The sequence below is a fragment of the Fukomys damarensis genome, unplaced genomic scaffold (genome assembly GCF_012274545.1).
Source record: "Fukomys damarensis isolate Sample0158 unplaced genomic scaffold, DMR_v1.0_HiC HiC_scaffold_23, whole genome shotgun sequence".
Classification (NCBI taxonomy): Eukaryota; Metazoa; Chordata; class Mammalia; order Rodentia; family Bathyergidae; genus Fukomys; species Fukomys damarensis.
Window position 1 is genome coordinate 38,433,840 of NW_022900935.1, and position 17,005 is coordinate 38,450,844.

Here is a 17,005-nt window from a genome sequence, read left to right on the forward strand (position 1 = left end):
CTCCCTCCTTTTTTTTTTTTTTTTTTTTGTCACCTCATTTAGTGGTGTCATATCTTCAAATAGCTTTCTAAAGGACTGCAGTACTCATGTGGCAACACGCACCTCTGATCCCAGCCATCTGGAGGCTGAGGCAGGAGGATTGCCACAAGTTTGAGTCTGGCCTGAGCTATACAGCAAAACCCCTCTTTTAAAAGCTTCATCTATCTAAGGCAGTAACAGACATGCAAGCCAGTCAGGACCGGAGCCACCCAACCAAACCAGAAAGTTTCAAATCATCAAAGCCTCCTACAACAGGCCCAGTCTGGATTTCCTTCCATTCTCTGGGGCAAAACACCCCAAGAGGAAGCCGAGCTCAGTGGTGGCCAAGCTGTGGTGGGAACCGGGGTGGGGTGGGGAGGGTTCGGCAGCAGGGACGGGGCCAGCTCACCCCGCAGTCTGGTCACCGCTGTCCCTGGGGCACAGACGGGGCAGGCAACACACCGGGCACAGGAGTTGGCGGTGGAGGTGGCACAGAACATGCCGGGCCGGCACTGGCACACGCGGGAGGAGTTCCAGGTGCAGGGCGCCTTCTCCACGAGGTCATCTGGGGGACACAGAGGTGGCCACGGGGAGCAAGGGCAGGTCCAGAGAGCCCCCAGGAGGACAGGGGACCTCTGCCCAGTCACCCACAGAAAATAAGGGCTCACTCGGCTTCTGTGGGGAAGCTCTCCCAGCACGCTTAGGGTAACTACACTGAATGAAAGGAGATGGACAGAAAGGGGGCGCATTCTAGCTGGGCCTGGTGGCGCACGCCTGTAACCCCAGCACTCAGGAGGCTGAGGCAGGAGGATCGCTGCAAGTTCAAGGCCAGCCTGGGCTATACAGTGAGACTCTCTCTCTCAAAAAAAACAAACAAACAAAAAAACAATGCCAGACAGGTAAGCTGAGGCTCGGGAGGCTGAGCAGCTCAAACCAAAGCCAGCTTCACCGCCCCCCCGGGTTCTTGGCCGAGAGCTCACCTCGCACACAGCTCACGCAGGCCGTGCAACGGCTGTCCACGTCCAGGTAGTGGTCAAGCTGACACTGCTTCCTCCTGCAGTCAGCAGAGCCCTGCAGACACTCCTGAGAGAGAGCCGCCCCTGGGGACGGAGGAAGAACAGCTGAGAGAGGGCAGAGGCTCAGGAGGGAGGGGACGGCCCAAAGCCATACAGAACAGCACCCTGGCCTCCCACCCCTGCCTCCAAGCCACCGCCAGGTGGCGTCCCTGCTCCAGACCCAGGCAGTGGCTACCCCCAAATCCACTGCCTTTCTACATGTCAGTTTGGATCATATGAAATCACCAGTTTTTTAAGTCAAAAACAGTCAAATATTGGCAATTTCTAATGATTTGAAGCCACACTGACAGGCATGGTGGCACACGCCTATAATCCCAGCACTCGAGAGGCTGAGGCAGGAGGATCTCTGTAAATTCTAGACTAGCCTAGGCTACATAGTGAGTTTCAGGTCAGTCTCAACTACATAGTGAGACATTGTCTCTATAAACCAAAAACAAACAAACAAACAAAAAAAGAGAACAAAAACCAAACAAACAAAAAAACATCCTCAACAAAAACTAAGAGCATGAAATGCTGAAAAGCAACACATATGTCACGATCAGAAACCTCAGCCGGGCGTGGTGGTGCATGCACACCTGTAATTCTAGCACTAGCACTTGGGAGGCTGAGGCAGGAGGATCACTGAGTTCGAGACCAGCCTGGGCTACATAGTGAGTTCCAGGTCAGTCTCGACTACATAGTGAGACCCTGTCTCAAAACAAAAACAAAAACAAAAACAAACAAACAAACAAAAAAGAAGCCTCAGATGCCCAGAAATCTGAGCCGGGGATGTAAAGTCCTATTCCCAGAGCAAAGAACATTACTGAGGGAGTGGAGGGGGCCCGGGAGATGCAGCATAGCTCCTCCCCACACCTAAAGATTTGAGGCAGCCCCAGCCAGGACCCCAGCAGGGCCCTGGAGGAATTGGAGAAGCAGATCCAGAATCGACTCCATAAACATGGAGATCCTTGATCTTCCACAAAGAAGGCATAGGAAACACAGGAGGAAATGACTGTGATCCAACCGGACACCCATGCAAGCAATTTGAAATATGACCACTTTAATTCCAGTGTTCCGGGAGGCTGAGGCAGGAGAGTCACAAATTCAGGCCCAGCCTTGGAAACGTGGTGATGCAGCAAAAGCCTGTCTCAAAAAATTAAAGCCAGGCGTGGGGCTGCACAGCTGTAACCCCAGCACTTGGGTGGCTGAGGCAGGGAGAAGTTTTTGAGTTGAAGGCCAGCCTGGGCTACACAGTGAGGTCACGGCCAGCCTGAGCTACACTACGAAGCTCTGTCTCAAAAAAAACAAAATAAATAAATATATAAATAAAATAAAATAAAACCTTTATAAAAATGGAGGCCAGGATTGTAGCTAGGTGAGAAAGCCCTAGATAATTAAACAAAACAAAACTAAGACCACTGCCTAAAATTTTTTGTTTTGTTTTTGGGTTTTTTTGAGGCAGGGTCTCCCTTTGTAGTTCAGGCTGGCCCTGAACTCACTATGTAGACGAGGCTGGCCTCAAACCTGTGGCAAGCCTCCTACCTCAGCCTCCCAAGTGCTGGGATTACAGGCATGCGCCGCACGCCCGGCATTCCCCTCGTGCCCCGCACACCAAAAATTGAGCTCAGGACCTTGCCTGCGCAGTGCCACTGAGCTAAATACCCGGGCCACTGCCTAAAATTTAGTGAGGACAGCAGGTCCTAAAAATGAACAGAAAAGCAATAAAGATCCCAGAAAATAACTGAACCAACTCCACCAACGGAGGAAAGGGCTTGCAGCGCGGAACAGGGCCAGCGCTGGTGCCGCACACCATCCCCACCGGGGTGCTGCAGAGGCCGCGTGGGGGCAGCAGCACCTGCGTGGGGGCAGCAGCACCTGGCAGGAAGCGAGCGGCCACCCGGGAGGGAGCGCAGGCCTGGACGCAGCCGCAGGGCAGAGGCGCCACCCAGAACCGGAAGTCTTCCTAATAAAGGAACGGAAGGTCACCTGGGTCTGCACCTGGCTCCTCTGCTGTGGAAAAGGGGGACTCTGGAAACCCCGTGGGTCGCGATCGGGAAGCGTCTTCCAGCTGGAGGGGCGCGTCTCCTCCTAGGGGTCGGGTCCTGGCATCGGCACTGGCCCAGGACATCACCGTTGGCTTGGCCTGGTGGGTGGAACCGCTGGAGAAGAAGCCAGACAGGGGCCTGATGACGTCCTGACGCAGCAGGGAGGTCGAGGTCAGGGGTCACAGTGTCGACAGAGAAGGGATCCCCATGGCCAGACTTGGTGGCTCAGGCCTGTAATCCCAGCACTCCGGGAGGCTGAGGCAGGAGGATTGCACGTTCAAACCCAGCCTTGGCAATTAAGCAACTCAGTGAGATCCTGTCTCAAAATTTTAAAAAAACATTTGTTTAAGGGCTAGGGATATAGCTCCGTGTGCTGGCCCTGGCTTTACAAATCAGCTCCACCAAAAAATAAAAAATAAAAACAAAAAAACCAAGACAGGGAGAGAAGGGATCCTCAGACTCCTCCCTCAGGCTCCTTCCAGGAGGAAGGGCTGTGCTGTTCAGCTTCTGGGTGTCCCTGGGCGAAAGGCGGGAATGGGCACTGGCAGGCAGGGGACTTGTGGGCATGGCAGGGGTCCCAATGCCTGGCCTTGGGAGGTAGGACAGCCTCGCCCCAAGGTCACCTGGAGGGGAGGCAGGGGAGGGCTGGCCGTCACCTGGCAGGTGTCCTGCAGGCCTCAGGGCTGGCACAGGCAAGGCTGGTCCCCGGGGAAGGCTGGCCACAGACCGTGTCCTTCTCGGCTGTGCCTGCAGGGCGACAGCAATGGCTTCAGGGTAGACACAGGAGCCCAGAGACTCCAGAAACAGGACCCCCCCAGCAGGGGCCCAGGCTGGTGGAGACCCCTTCCCGGGAGTCACCCTGGAGCCAGACTGCCTCAGCCTCCCCAACGGGCCCCTCCCTCAGGGCCAGCAGCCTGGCACCAGGCCTCAGACACAGTCTCAGGGCCTCGCTGATGAACCTGGCCGCCGGAGTGGACATGAGAGATGGAAAGGAAGTCGCTCAGAGCCGACCCCAGACGTTTTGGTTACATATGCCCCAGACTGTCACAACTCAAAGAGCCCCGAGGAGCACTGGGGAGGAGCAGAGGGAGTCAGACTGCCCACCAAGGGTCCAGGTTTCCCCTCCGTCTCTACCCTGACCCGGGTGCACCTGGCCAGGTAGCGATTCCGGGGAGAAACAGCCCTGGCCCGGCATCTGTGGAGGGGAGTGACACAGCCTCTCTGAACATGGGACATTCCGGGAGACCTCAGTGGAGGCTCTTAGCAGGGGTCTTTGTTGCAAGGTGAACCGGAAGCAGAAATCACTTCCCACTTTATTCACTCCTGGGGAACCACAGTCCCGGGAGAGTCCAGGGGGCCCCAGAACCCTGACGGGGTCCCACAGCCGAGCTCGGAAACCTGCCTAGTGGCGCTATCCAGAAGATGTGATGGGAACCATGGGAGCCAGCTTGAAACCCACATTTTGAAAGGTAAAAAAGCTGGGTGTGGTGGCGCACACCTGTAATCCCAGCACTCAGGAGGCTGAGGCAGGAGGACTGTCACAAATTCAAGGCCAGCCTGGAATACATAGTTCAAGGCCAGCCTGGAATACCTACTGGGACCATGTCTGAAAAAGCCTAAACAAATAGGTAATAAAACAAGTGAATATATATCGATAATGCTATGTTGGTGGGTAGTCATGACAATAGCTACCATGATGCCTTATATTCCTTCTGGCATTGAGGTCTTTGAAGCCCAGTTCCTCGGCGACGTATTAAAATGAGGCCTCTGGCGCCACTATGTGGCAGAGATTGGAACAGCACTCCAGCAACCACACTCAGAAAGGCGCTGCTGGCCCAGGCTGGACCAAGTGGACCCGGGCAGTTTTTCAGAGAGGGAGAGATTCTGAGCGGGAAAGGCCCCTAGGGACTTCAGGTTACACTCCCTCATTCGACAGTGGGGAGACTGAGGTCCGGACATGGCCCTTCCCACTCCACCTGCCCTGCTGTGGGGTGACCAGGTGAGCGGGGAGGAGGGGCGGCCACCCAGAGGCTGCGGTCTGGGAAGATGGGAGGACGCCCTTTCCGCCGCCTCCCAAGAGCGGATAAAAGCCTGGACGTTAGGGACTGCGAGGTGAGGACAGGGTTAGAGGCTGGGGCCGGGGAACCTGAGGGAGGGCTTGGTGGTGCGGGCGGGTGTTTGCTCTTTGCTTCAGGGTCCCAGATGCAGAGCCGGGGGCGGGGGTGTCCTCCATGAAGCCTGTGCCCCTTTGCCAAAGGACTGAGTCCCTTTCATGAGATCAGGGAAGACATTGAGGGGCTTTAGGGGGGTATGTGTTCCTGCACGGCCGAAGGATGACAGGAGCACATCTGGTTGGGGTGGCGCTGTCCCCCTGAGGCCAGGCTGGCTTTGGGGGGAGGGCAGGCACGGAGAGGCGAAGGGGCAGGGGCAAGGGGCAAGAGAACAACGTCCCCCATGTGTGCGGCAGGTGGGGGGAGCGTGCTGGGAGAGGGGTCGCGGCTCCCCTGACCCTATCTCACCCTGTCCTTGCACCCTGAGGGGCTGTGACTCCCCAAACCCCCATCTCCCTACAGCACCCTGCTGAAGGGCCCCAAGCCACCCACTGAGGTCTGCGGCGGGAGGGTTGCCTGCCCACAGAGAGGGTAAGGCAGTTGCCTGAGGTCACACAGCAGAGGGAAGGGGCACACAGGGCTGAGTTCATCCCCAGCCTGCAGCTGTTCTCACTGCTGCTCTCTAACCCCAGCGCCTGTCTCCAGGGCAGGAAAAGCCCCATCCCTCGGGAAGCTCCCAGCACAGCAGCAGAGGGCTGTGGGCACACTCACCTGGGGCCATGAGCACCATCCCCTTGGGACAGGGAGAGTGGGGGAAGCAGCGGGCACAGGAGTTCGCAGCGGAGGTGGCACAGAACATGCCGGGCCGGCACTGGCACACGCGGGAGGAGGTCCGGGTGCACGGCGCCTTCTCCACGAGGTCGTCTGGGGGACACAGGGAGGGTCATGGGGGGCGACGGAGGGTGAGGGTTCCGGGGGACTCGGGGACAGGTCCAGTTGGGAGCTGAGACCCTGCTCGTCTCAGCTGGTGACACCCCTCTAGCCCCCTCCCCGTTTTGGCTGCTCCACACCTGAAGCCGGAAGGCTGGTGGGGTCTGTTCACATCCTTGGTGACCAGAAAGGGGTGGCAAATATAAGTAAGTGAGCAATTTAAAAAGGGGCAAAACCTCTGAACCCTCAAGCCAAAAGTAACCTTTCTGCTTGTACGCCAGCACTCAGGATTGCCATGAGCTCAAGGCCAGCCTGTGCTACATGGTGAGACCCGTCTCAAAAACAAAAGCAAACAAACAAACAAAATGGGCAAAAGAGACATGGGAAACCAGCCAGAAAAAGAGACTCGCTGGGATTCCAGGGACATTCTGGACAAGGTGACACTCTAACACTCCACAGTGAAGTGGCCAGGGGTGGCCAGGGTGAGGGCAGACGGGGGGACGAACACGTGGGGGACAAATTGTAGAGCAGTGGGACTGTGCTGTATGACGCCGTGATGGCGGACACACTTCTTTCTCTGACTGTCACACACAGAAGGAAGCTGGGTGTGGTGGCACCCACTGTAATCCCAGCTATTCCGGAGGCTGAGGCAGAAGGGTTCCAAGTTCAAGACCAGCTTCAGCAACTTAACAAGACCCTGTGTCAAAATTATAAAAATGTTTGAAAAAGGCAAGACATATAGCTCAGTGGTAGAGAGGTCTTGGGTTTGGTCCCCAGTACACCCCTGCACACGCACACACACACACACAAACACACACACACATTCACAAACTGCCCCACAAAACAAAAACCAAATGCATAACACTGTGAGTACATCCTAATGTGAAGGAGGGAGTTTAATTAAAACATATTAACCTTGGGCTGGGGATTTAGCTCAGTGGTTCCGGAGCCTGACTCAGAAGCGCCAGGACCCAAGTTCGATCCCCAGTACCAAAAAAAAAAAAAGCCAAAAAAACAAATAACATATTAACCTTGACTGGTAACAAACATACCCCACTGATACAAAACATGAACAACAGGAAACTGGGTATTAGAGTTACATGGGACCGCTCTACTTTCTGTTCAATTTTTGTATAGACTAAAGCTGCTCTTACAAAAGTCCATTCTTTTTTTTTTAAAGACAGGGATTGGTCAGGCATTTCTCCAGATACACCAGTGGCCAGTAAATGCATGACAACGTAAAAACGTTCAACATCTTTAGCCAGAAGGGAAATGCAAACCGAAACTCCCATGTGACAGCACCTTGTAAAAGACAGACAATAACAAGTGCTGGCAAGTGCTAGGGTTCAGATCTTGGATAACCAAAGGCCCACGTGTGGAAGGCCACGTGTGGTAGGACATAGGGTGGGACGTAGGGCCTACAGAAAGGAAGTTAGGTCACGGGAACCCAGCCCCTTCCTGTTTCTCCCTCTGCTTCCCAGCTGCCATGATGGAAGCAGGACCCCCACCACGCACAACGGCCGTGATATACAGGCCCAGAGCTGTGAGGCCAAGGGGCTGTGGGGCTGTGGACGGCAACTGTGAGGCCAAACAACCTTTCCTGATGTAGGTTGATTATTTTGGGTACTTTGTCATGGTGATGGAAAGTTGGCTCAACAGAAATGCAGGGAAATTGGGGTCCTCAGATACCCACTGGTGGGAAGATAAAACACTCACCAAGACAAAGCATCTGCCCAAGAGCACTGAGAATCTTGGTCACCCTAGGACTTTGCTGTGAATGTTCCTGGCAGCACCATTTGTGATGGCCAGAAAGTGCAAGTGACCAAGCATCCAGCAGGATTTTTTTTACTATAATTTTTTGGGGGTTTTTTCGTTTTGTTTTTCTCGGTTTTTTTGACACAGGGTCTCACTGTGTAGTTGAGACTGACCTGGAACTCACTATGTAGCCCAGGCTGGTCTCAAACTCACAGCAATCCTCCTGCCTCAGCCTCCCGAGTGCTGGGATTACAGGCGAGTGCCAACATACTAGGCTGTAATTTTTTTTTAAATATAAACATTCGCTGTATTTTGATGGCCTCTTGTAGAATATATACACTGAGCAGGGAAAACCCAAGCATAAAAGAACCAACTGCAAGGTGCTGTGAGGCTGGAGAGAGGCAGACCCAGGACTGCACTGAATGCAGTTCACTGTGACTTACAGAGAGCAAGACAGTGGCTCTTCATGATGCAGGTCAGGAAGAGGGAAAGGAAGGACTCACACAGTGCTCAAGATGGGCCGTATCACTTGAATGTCTCGTGGTTAACATATGTAATTTTCATCTAATAAAATACAGTCATTACTTTCAAACTATTGCAAGATATGGCAGAGGAATGCTAGTGTATAAAGAAGGAAATGGCACTGTTGCTATCAAACAACATTAAAATTAAGGGAAAGGAAACTATAAGGAACAAAGAGATATAACTCATGCAGATAAAAGGTTCAACCCACCCAGCAGACGTGATATACATGAACACCTATGTACCTAACAACATAGCTCTGACATATATAAAAGACAATTAGAAGAACGCAATGAAGACCTAATGGATGAAAAGCATTTTGGAAGGCAAGCTTTGAACACACCTCTCTCAGGAATCAACAACTAAAGATTATAAAAATGAATAAGAATATACTTTATTGGGCCGGGGATTTACCTCAGTGGTTCCACCACCTGCCTTGCAAGCACAAGGTCCTGAGTTCGATCTCCAGTACCCCCCTCACAAAAAGAATATATCTTCTTTAAGTAACATAATTCACAAGACTGATTGACTAGATATCCAGAGAACTTTGTATGCAACAAACAATACACATTTTAAAAAACATATTGAAGCCGGGCTTGGTGGCACATGCCTGTAATCCCAGCACTTCGGAGACTGAAGCAGAATGGTGAGTTCAAGCCCAGCCTTCTTCTTTAAGTAACATAATTCACAAGACTGATTGACTAGATATCCAGAGAACTTTGTATGCAACAAACAATACACATTTTAAAAAACATATTGAAGCCGGGCGTGGTGGCACATGCCTGTAATCCCAGCACTTCGGAGACTGAAGCAGAAAGGTGAGCTCAAGCCCAGCATGGACTAAAGAGCAAGGCCTTATCTCTAAGAATATAGATAAATAAATAAATAAAATACTGAACACAAATTTTTAAATGTGATCATTAGCTATAAGATCGCAACAAATTTCCCCACCTATGTACACACACCCACACACCCCCCTCACACACACACACAACCCAACACCAGACCATATAGTAAGAAGTTACCGTGAAAGTGCTTACTGAGGTTTTCTGAAAGCAATGAGGAAAAGACGCAACCTTGGTGCCCAGCCATCCGCTTAGACTCAAGCACTAACAGTTACCCAAGTTTTGCAACTCTGGAAAGGCCCTTCGCCTCACTAGTCCTCAGATCCTTCACCGCGAGGCAGGAGAGGAGAAAAGCGTTCTCCCTAAGGCCGTTGCAAAGATTAAATTCTGCAAATGTGAATCCGCCCTTTCGGGGAACACGCCAAGTCTCTCTGAAAAGTACGGATGCAAAAGATCACTGGTGATACCGATTCACAAATCCAGACAGGTGAACTGAAATGCCAGCAGCCAATTCAGAGTTCAAGCGCCAAATCCCAATGCTCCCCACCTCCCAGATTCTCCTCTGAGTCCCCTTCAGGCCGGTGGAGAGAAAACAGGGTCCTGACCTCTGGAGCAGGTTACGCAGGCCGTGCAGTAGCCGTTCTCGTCCAGGTAGTGGTCAGGCTCACACTGCTTCTCCCTGCAGTCAGAAGGCCCCTGAGGACACGGCTGTGTCGGCAATGACCCTGGAAAAAGAAGCAGAAGAGGTCCAGGCCAGGCCACCTTGGTGAAGTCTTTGCCCCTCTTCCACCCCTCTGGAAGCCTCTCCCAGCTCTGCCTGCACCTGCCCGCCCCCCAGCCTCCACCACATGTCCGTGCAACTTTTATGTGATAAATGCGGGTAGATAGGAACCAGCGCAAGTTGGGGGGAGAATAGGGCCTGGGATTCCACGGCTGCCAATTGTGTAGCCCTGGCTAACTAACTACCGTGTCTTCATTCATGCTAATACAACCGATCTCTTAGTGGTGTTGAAAGGATTAAAGGGACCCTGAAGGTAAATACGTGTAAAGTGCTACAGCAGTCCCTGGCACCCAGCAAGCACTAGCTGAGCATTGGGGGTCAGCATTCTGGCCAAGTCCTGTTTCTCCCCAGAGGTGAAAGACCTTGGGGATCCATTTAGGCTAAGAGGGATGCAAATAACCCAGCAATCCCCTCCTCCCATTGTATGGGAATGGGAGACACAGGAGCTGACACAGACAGTATAAGAATGTGACCCAGACAGACCAATCAGAGGACTCCATCTTCCTCACCACTGTGACTGGCTCAGCACAGGCACATGACCCAAACAGACCAATCAGAGGACTCCATCTTCTTCGCCACTGTGATTGGTTCAGCATGGGAACATGACCCAAATAGATCACAAAATTCCATCTTCCTCTCTGCTCTGATTAGTTCCCCATGGCCATGTGACCCACATATGCCAGCCGACAGACCCTACCTCTGAGTTTTCTCAAGCATAATCAGAAAAGAGACTTTGGCTTACTATAGAACTCCTGCTTTGAAAGGCCCCATGTGGCCCCCGCAGCCTGAGTATGGGTGTGAACAGGACCTACCCAAGAAGGAGGCAACGCAGAGGGCAGAATTGGAGAAAAATCGATTCCTGAGAACATCATTCACACCCTGAATTTAGGGTGCCCCATGGACTTCCCTGTTATTAAGCCCATTCTCTTTCTTTCTTTCTTCCTTTCTTTTTTTTTTTTTCTTTTTTTTTTGAGACAGGGTCTCACTGTAGTTGAGACTGACCTGGAACTCACTATGTAGTCCAGGCTGGTCTGGAACTCACAGTGATCCTCCTGCCTCAGCCTCCCAAGTGCTGGGATTACAGGCATGCACTACCACTCCCGGTCCCATTCTCTTTCTTATATCTTGCTTGGCCCCAAATAGAGTTAGGCTTCTTAGTTGCAATCACCAAATTAATCTATAAATCTAGAGCTGCCCAATGTTGTCAGTGTTTGGTTTGGCTTGGTTTGGTTTGGTTTGGCTTTTGGTACAGGGATTGAACTCAGGACCTTGCACTTTCAAGGCCAGCAGCAGCCCCACTGAGCAAAATCCCCAGCCCTACCCAATGTTTTTCTATTCCTGGTTGTTCTAAGGAAGCTCTAGACACCAGAATCACAAATACATAAACTAAAAACAAAGGATTACAGAGGAAGCCAACAATTATTGGAATATGGTTATTAACGCATTAAACAAAATAAGAAATAGTAATCTATATGATTCCTTGTAACCTCATTCAGTAGAGTTAAGCTTAAACAATATTTTGTGATATCTGCTGCAACTGAAATATGAGAATGTCTGTGATTTCTATTGATGACAAAGTAATTACTGCTGTTTTGTTGCCTGAATTCATCATAAAAAGAATTCATAGGGAACAACACAATCTTGTTTCGTTTTTCCACGTAGGGTCTTGCTATGTAGCTCAGGCTGGTCTTGAACTCACTAAGTAGCCCAGACTGGCCTCAGACTTGATTCTCCTAGCTCAGCCTCCTGATTGCCTTGCCTGGCCATAAGGGAGTTTTAATTGGAAGCTAATTTAAAAAAGAATCCATTCAAGTTCTCTGGCTTCTGAAATATATTCTGCATGGCAGTGCCCTCTTCTAGAATAACACACGAGGACCTCTCTCAAAACTACAAGCCTGAGGCCGGGGATTTAGCTCAGTGGTGCTGCCACCTGCCTCAAAAGTGCAAGGTCCTAAGTTTGATCCCAGGTAGCAAAACAAACAAACAAACAAACTACAAGCCTGATGGCTGTCATTCCCAGCTCAGAAAACTTCAGTCGATCCCCCCAGTTGTGTCCCCACCACCATCCCAATATTGGGGATGGACCTTGCACTTTCAAGGCCAGCAGCAGCCCCACTGAGCAAAATCCCCAGCCCTACCCAATGTTTTTCTACTCCTGGTTGTTCTAAGGAAGCTCTAGACACCAGAATCAAAAATACATAAACTAAAAACAAAGGATTACAGAGGAAGCCAACAATTATTGGAATATGGTTATTAAAGCATTAAACAAAATAAGAAATAGTAATCTATATGATTCCTTGTAACCTCATTCAGTAGAGTTAAGCTTAAACAATATTTTGTGATATCTGCTGCAACTGAAATATGAGAATGTCTGTGATTTCTATTGATGACAAAGTAATTACTGCTGTTTTGTTGCCTGAATTCATCATAAAAAGAATTCATAGGGAACAACACAATCTTGTTTTGTTTTTCCACGTAGGGTCTTGCTATGTAGCTCAGGCTGGTCTTGAACTCACTAAGTAGCCCAGACTGGCCTCAGACTTGATTCTCCTAGCTCAGCCTCCTGATTGCCTTGCCTGGCCATAAGGGAGTTTTAATTGGAAGCTAATTTAAAAAAGAATCCATTCAAGTTCTCTGGCTTCTGAAATATATTCTGCATGGCAGTGCCCTCTTCTAGAATAACACACGAGGACCTCTCTCAAAACTACAAGCCTGAGGCCGGGGATTTAGCTCAGTGGTGCTGCCACCTGCCTCAAAAGTGCAAGGTCCTGAGTTTGATCCCGGGTAGCAAAACAAACAAACAAACTACAAGCCTGATGGCTGTCATTCTCCAGCTCAGAAAACTTCAGTCGGTCCCCCCAGTTGTGTCCCCACCACCATCCCAATATTGGGGATGGACCCCAGGAAGCACTAAGCCATGTTCCTTTTCTGTTTTGGGGGGTGGTACTGGGGATTGAACTCGGGCTCTTGCACTTGCAAGGCTGGCGGTGGCATCACTGAGCTAAATCCCTGGCCCATCATTTTGAAAAATTGTATTTGGTTTTAGCACAGTGGCACCGTGTCTGCCTCACAAGCCCAAAGTCCTGAGTTCAATGCCCAGTACCGGTTAAAAAAAAATTGGATTGATTGATTCTGGAGATCGAACCTAAGGCTTTTGCACTAAACTCCATCCCCAGCCTATCTCTTTTATTTTGAGACAGCATTTTCGGGGCGGGAGGTACCAGGGATCGAACTCAGAACTCTGTACTTCTGAGGAAGGCGGTGACACCACTGATCTAAATCCCCAGTCCTAGACAGCCTTTTCATTCTTATTTCAAGAGGAGTCTGAGTAAGTTGCCCAGGCTGGCCTCGGACGTGCGACCCTCTTGCCTTGGCCTCCCTAGTCACTCGGATTACAGGTGTGCAGACCTTGCCTAGGACCCTCGGAGCCTTTCTGAGAGATAACTCCTTCCCTGAGACTTTCAAAGGCTTTTTGTGGCTCCCGGGATCAGAACCTAGGTCTTTAGTGGAACTGATGTGCACATACACCCAGCAACCCCTCCATCAGGGAAGCCAGTTAGCAGGCTGAACACCATCTCCTCCGGAATGTTCTGGATCATCTGCACCCACCCAGGTGCCCCCTGGCTCCCTTCAAAAGCTGTCAGAGCTGAGTATGTGGCGCACACCTGTAATCCCAGCACTCAGGAGGCTGAGGCAGGAGGATCACCATGAGTTCAAGGCCAGCCTGGGCTACACAAAGAGACCCTGACTCAAAAAAAAAAAAATTTTTTTTTTAAATCTCCCAGCAGCAGAGGCTGCTCTGGGGTGGGCACTGGGCACCTTGGGCTGCAGGAGCTATACTGCTGGACTCAGAGTGGTGACCTTGGTAGTGGGATTCTGTTGTAATCCCAGCACTCAGGAGGCTGAGGCAGGAGGATCACCATGAGTTCAAGGCCAGCCTGGGCCACACAAAGAGACCCTGACTCAAAAAAAAAAAAAATTTTTTTTTTAAATCTCCCAGCAGCAGAGGCTGCTCTGGGGTGGGCATTGGGCACCTTGGGCTGCAGGAGCTATACTACTGGACTCAGAGTGGTGACCTTGGTAGTGGGATTCTTTTTTCATAGAGCTCATTCACTGACCACCACCTACGTCCCAGGTCTCAATTTAGGGGTCAAAGAAAGCCAAGTCCCTGCCCCTCTGGATCTTCCACTACAGCCTGGGAGAGAGAGCAGTTGGCACCAAAGGCAACTGGCAAGTTGATTTCAGTGTTGTGGAAAAATCTTGAGGACAGTGAAGCAAGCAAGAGCCATGAGGAGGCAGGGGTGTGGGAAGAGAGAACTCACAGAGACCTGAAGGACAGAAGGTGATGGCCACACAGAGGGCTGGGATGGGAGCATTCCAGGCGGCAGGAACTGCGTGTGCAAAGGCCCTGAGGTCATGTGTGACTTGTGTAAAGAACAGCCAGGCCACAGGCGTTGGAACAGAGGAAGCAGAACCGTGGGGTTCACCTACTTCTTTCTCATTCTTTTCCCATTCTCCAGACAGGTCTTCCCCACTGTGCGTCCTCTCGTGTTCCAAAACCATGCGGCTGAGGCTCCAGAGTGCTGGAGGAGGGGATTTTAGAACTCGTTCCCAAGGGTCTCTGCCCCTGTCCACTCTGCTCACACCCCTTTCCCGGCTCTCAGATGTTCTCCAAGCTTGTCCTGCCTTCCCAGCACCACCTCTCACCCTCTGGCTCAGCGTCAGGGGTCAGGGTCCCAGGCAGCCCAGTCCCAGCTGCTCTGGCCCCAGGACGTCCACACAGAGAGCTGCTCCTTCCAGCAACCCAGCCACCAGCCCCACACCTGTCCTCCTAGCCCTCGGAGTTTATGCTTTGGACCGAGGAACCCACCGCCCGCTGCCTTGCTCACCTCCAGGTCTCTGCATGTTCTGCCTCCCTAACCTGAACGTGCCCCACACACCCCACCCCCGCCTCGGCCTGGGCAGCTCCTGCTCACCCTCAGGGCTCCTCTACAGCCACCCCCTGCAGGAAGGCTCTCCTGATGACTCCAAGTGGCCAGCCCCCCCAGGCCCCAGGGCACGTCCCCAAGTGGCCTCACCCCAGATGCCACAGCTGCTACAGCAGCCGTCCTGGTGGAAGGTCTTCTCCACCCACAGGCTGCCTGCTTGGTAACTGCCCCCACCGAGGCCCTCACCAGGGTAACCAGAGCAGAGGCAAGGGGCTGAAAGGTGCTTGTTAAGTATCCCTCCCGGTGGGGCCAGGAAGCTTGGCCGGGGTCAGGAGGGCAGAGGGAAGAGTGTCACACACACAGGGGACTAGGAGCACGTCGCCAAAGTCCACTTGATGGAAACTCAATCTCCAGTGGACGGGGTAGAGAAAACTTTGGGAGGCGATCAGGTCCCAGCGAAACCCCTCATCACTGTCTCGGTCACTATCGGTATGTAGGGCTGTTGTGCCCAGGGTGTAGCCGGACTGCGTTGCCCAAAGGGCTGTGTGTTGGAAACTTCACCTCCAAACTGTGTGTGTGTCGGAGCTGGGGCCCGGGAGCGCACTCAGATCAGATGAGCCAGGAAGGGGTGCCTACGGCGACATTTGTGATTTTCTAAGAAGTGGAAGAGACTTTAGCTAGAAACCTTGCTCTGTGTTGCCCTGTAGGGCCCTCACCAGATGCCAGCCCCTCACTCTTGGACCTCACCACCTCCAGAACGATGTGTCAAATAAACCTCTGCTCTTATGAATCACCCAGTCTGTGGTATTCAGCTCTAGCAACAGAAAATGCACCAAGGCTATAAAGTCCCACGGGCCGGGTGCCACACACAACAGCGATTTACTGTCTCATGGTCCTGAAGTCCGGGAATCCTGATGAAGGGAGGGCTGGCTTTCTCTGAGACTGAGTTCCCTGCCTCTCCTCTCTGTATCCTCACACGGTCGCGTCTCTGTGTCTGTGTCCAGATTTCCTCTTCTAATAAGGACATCATTGTACCAGATTAGGGCCCACCTAGCAGCCTCATTTTAGCCTAATTGCCTCTTTTTTTTTTCCTTTTTTGTTTATTGAGACAGGGTCCAATTGTGTAGTTCAGGCTGGCCTTGAACTCACAGCGATCCTCCTGCCTCAGCCTCCGGACTGCTGGGATTATAGGCATGCGCCACCACATTCAACATCCTAATTTCCTCTTGAAAGATGCTGTCCCCAATTACTGCGACACCCAGAAGTGTTGAGGCTTCACCAAATGAACTGATGCAGGGGACACACAATTCAGCCCCTAACAGCCTACTTCTGGGGATTTGAAAGTATGATATCCTTTTTTCACACGCAGATAAAAAAAGTCTCCCATCTGTGTAGTACTGAGACTGAACTAGTGAGGGCAAGGTGGTATGTGCAGTCCTGCATGGGACCTGATGAAGAGGAAATGCTCAGAACATGTTGATCAATGAATGGATGGGTGGGTGGGTGGATGGGTGGAAGTATAGGGATTGGGGGTCTGTATGCAGCGGGAAAATAGGATAAGAGCGTCACTGGTTTTTCTAACTTTACTAGAGAAATTCCCCTAGGAACAGCTTCAAGGACAAAGGCAGAGAAAACCAGAAAGAAAAGGGGGGAAAGATGCAAGATAGCACAGGTGGCATTAGGGCTTATCAGAGAGAGGCAGCTAACAGTCGAGAGAGCCAAGTGCATGAAGCCCAGAAGCTGAGATAGGGCGAGAGAGAGCGAGAGAAAGAGAGAGAGAGAGAGAGAGAGAGAGAGAGCGGTTCCTCCCCACTCCAGTAGAACGCAGGGGAGACAGAAGAGGGAGGGGGCTGCGACCTTCGGGGAAGGCTCCTATTCAGAACATTCAAAAACATACATCTGTGCACTAACATCTGTGCACAGAAGCATTCACTCTGCGGTCACTGCGTTACCACAGGAGACGCACACACACCCTTACCAACTCCAAGCTAACCTCCCTCTCCGAAGCCCCCCGCCTCGGTTCTCGGCAGGGTAGCTGTCTATCTTCTCCTTCTAGGTGTCTTCCTCCCCAAGCT

The 17,005-nt window shown here is 51.8% G+C and overlaps 1 protein-coding gene across 1 annotated transcript in view; it reads right to left on the reverse strand.

Moving 5' to 3' along the window:
* Positions 1 to 17,005, reverse strand: part of Tnfrsf8 (TNF receptor superfamily member 8) — a 47,360-nt gene that overhangs the window by 17,727 nt on the left and 12,628 nt on the right. Inside the window, exons 3-8 of the mRNA XM_019208040.2 lie at positions 9,827 to 9,946; positions 5,941 to 6,093; positions 3,775 to 3,865; positions 3,060 to 3,232; positions 999 to 1,118; positions 428 to 583 (exon numbers count right to left, since the gene is read on the reverse strand). Of these exons, the coding sequence (XP_019063585.1) occupies positions 428 to 583; positions 999 to 1,118; positions 3,060 to 3,232; positions 3,775 to 3,865; positions 5,941 to 6,093; positions 9,827 to 9,946 (813 nt within the window). The remainder of the gene's footprint in view (positions 1 to 427; positions 584 to 998; positions 1,119 to 3,059; positions 3,233 to 3,774; positions 3,866 to 5,940; positions 6,094 to 9,826; positions 9,947 to 17,005) is intronic.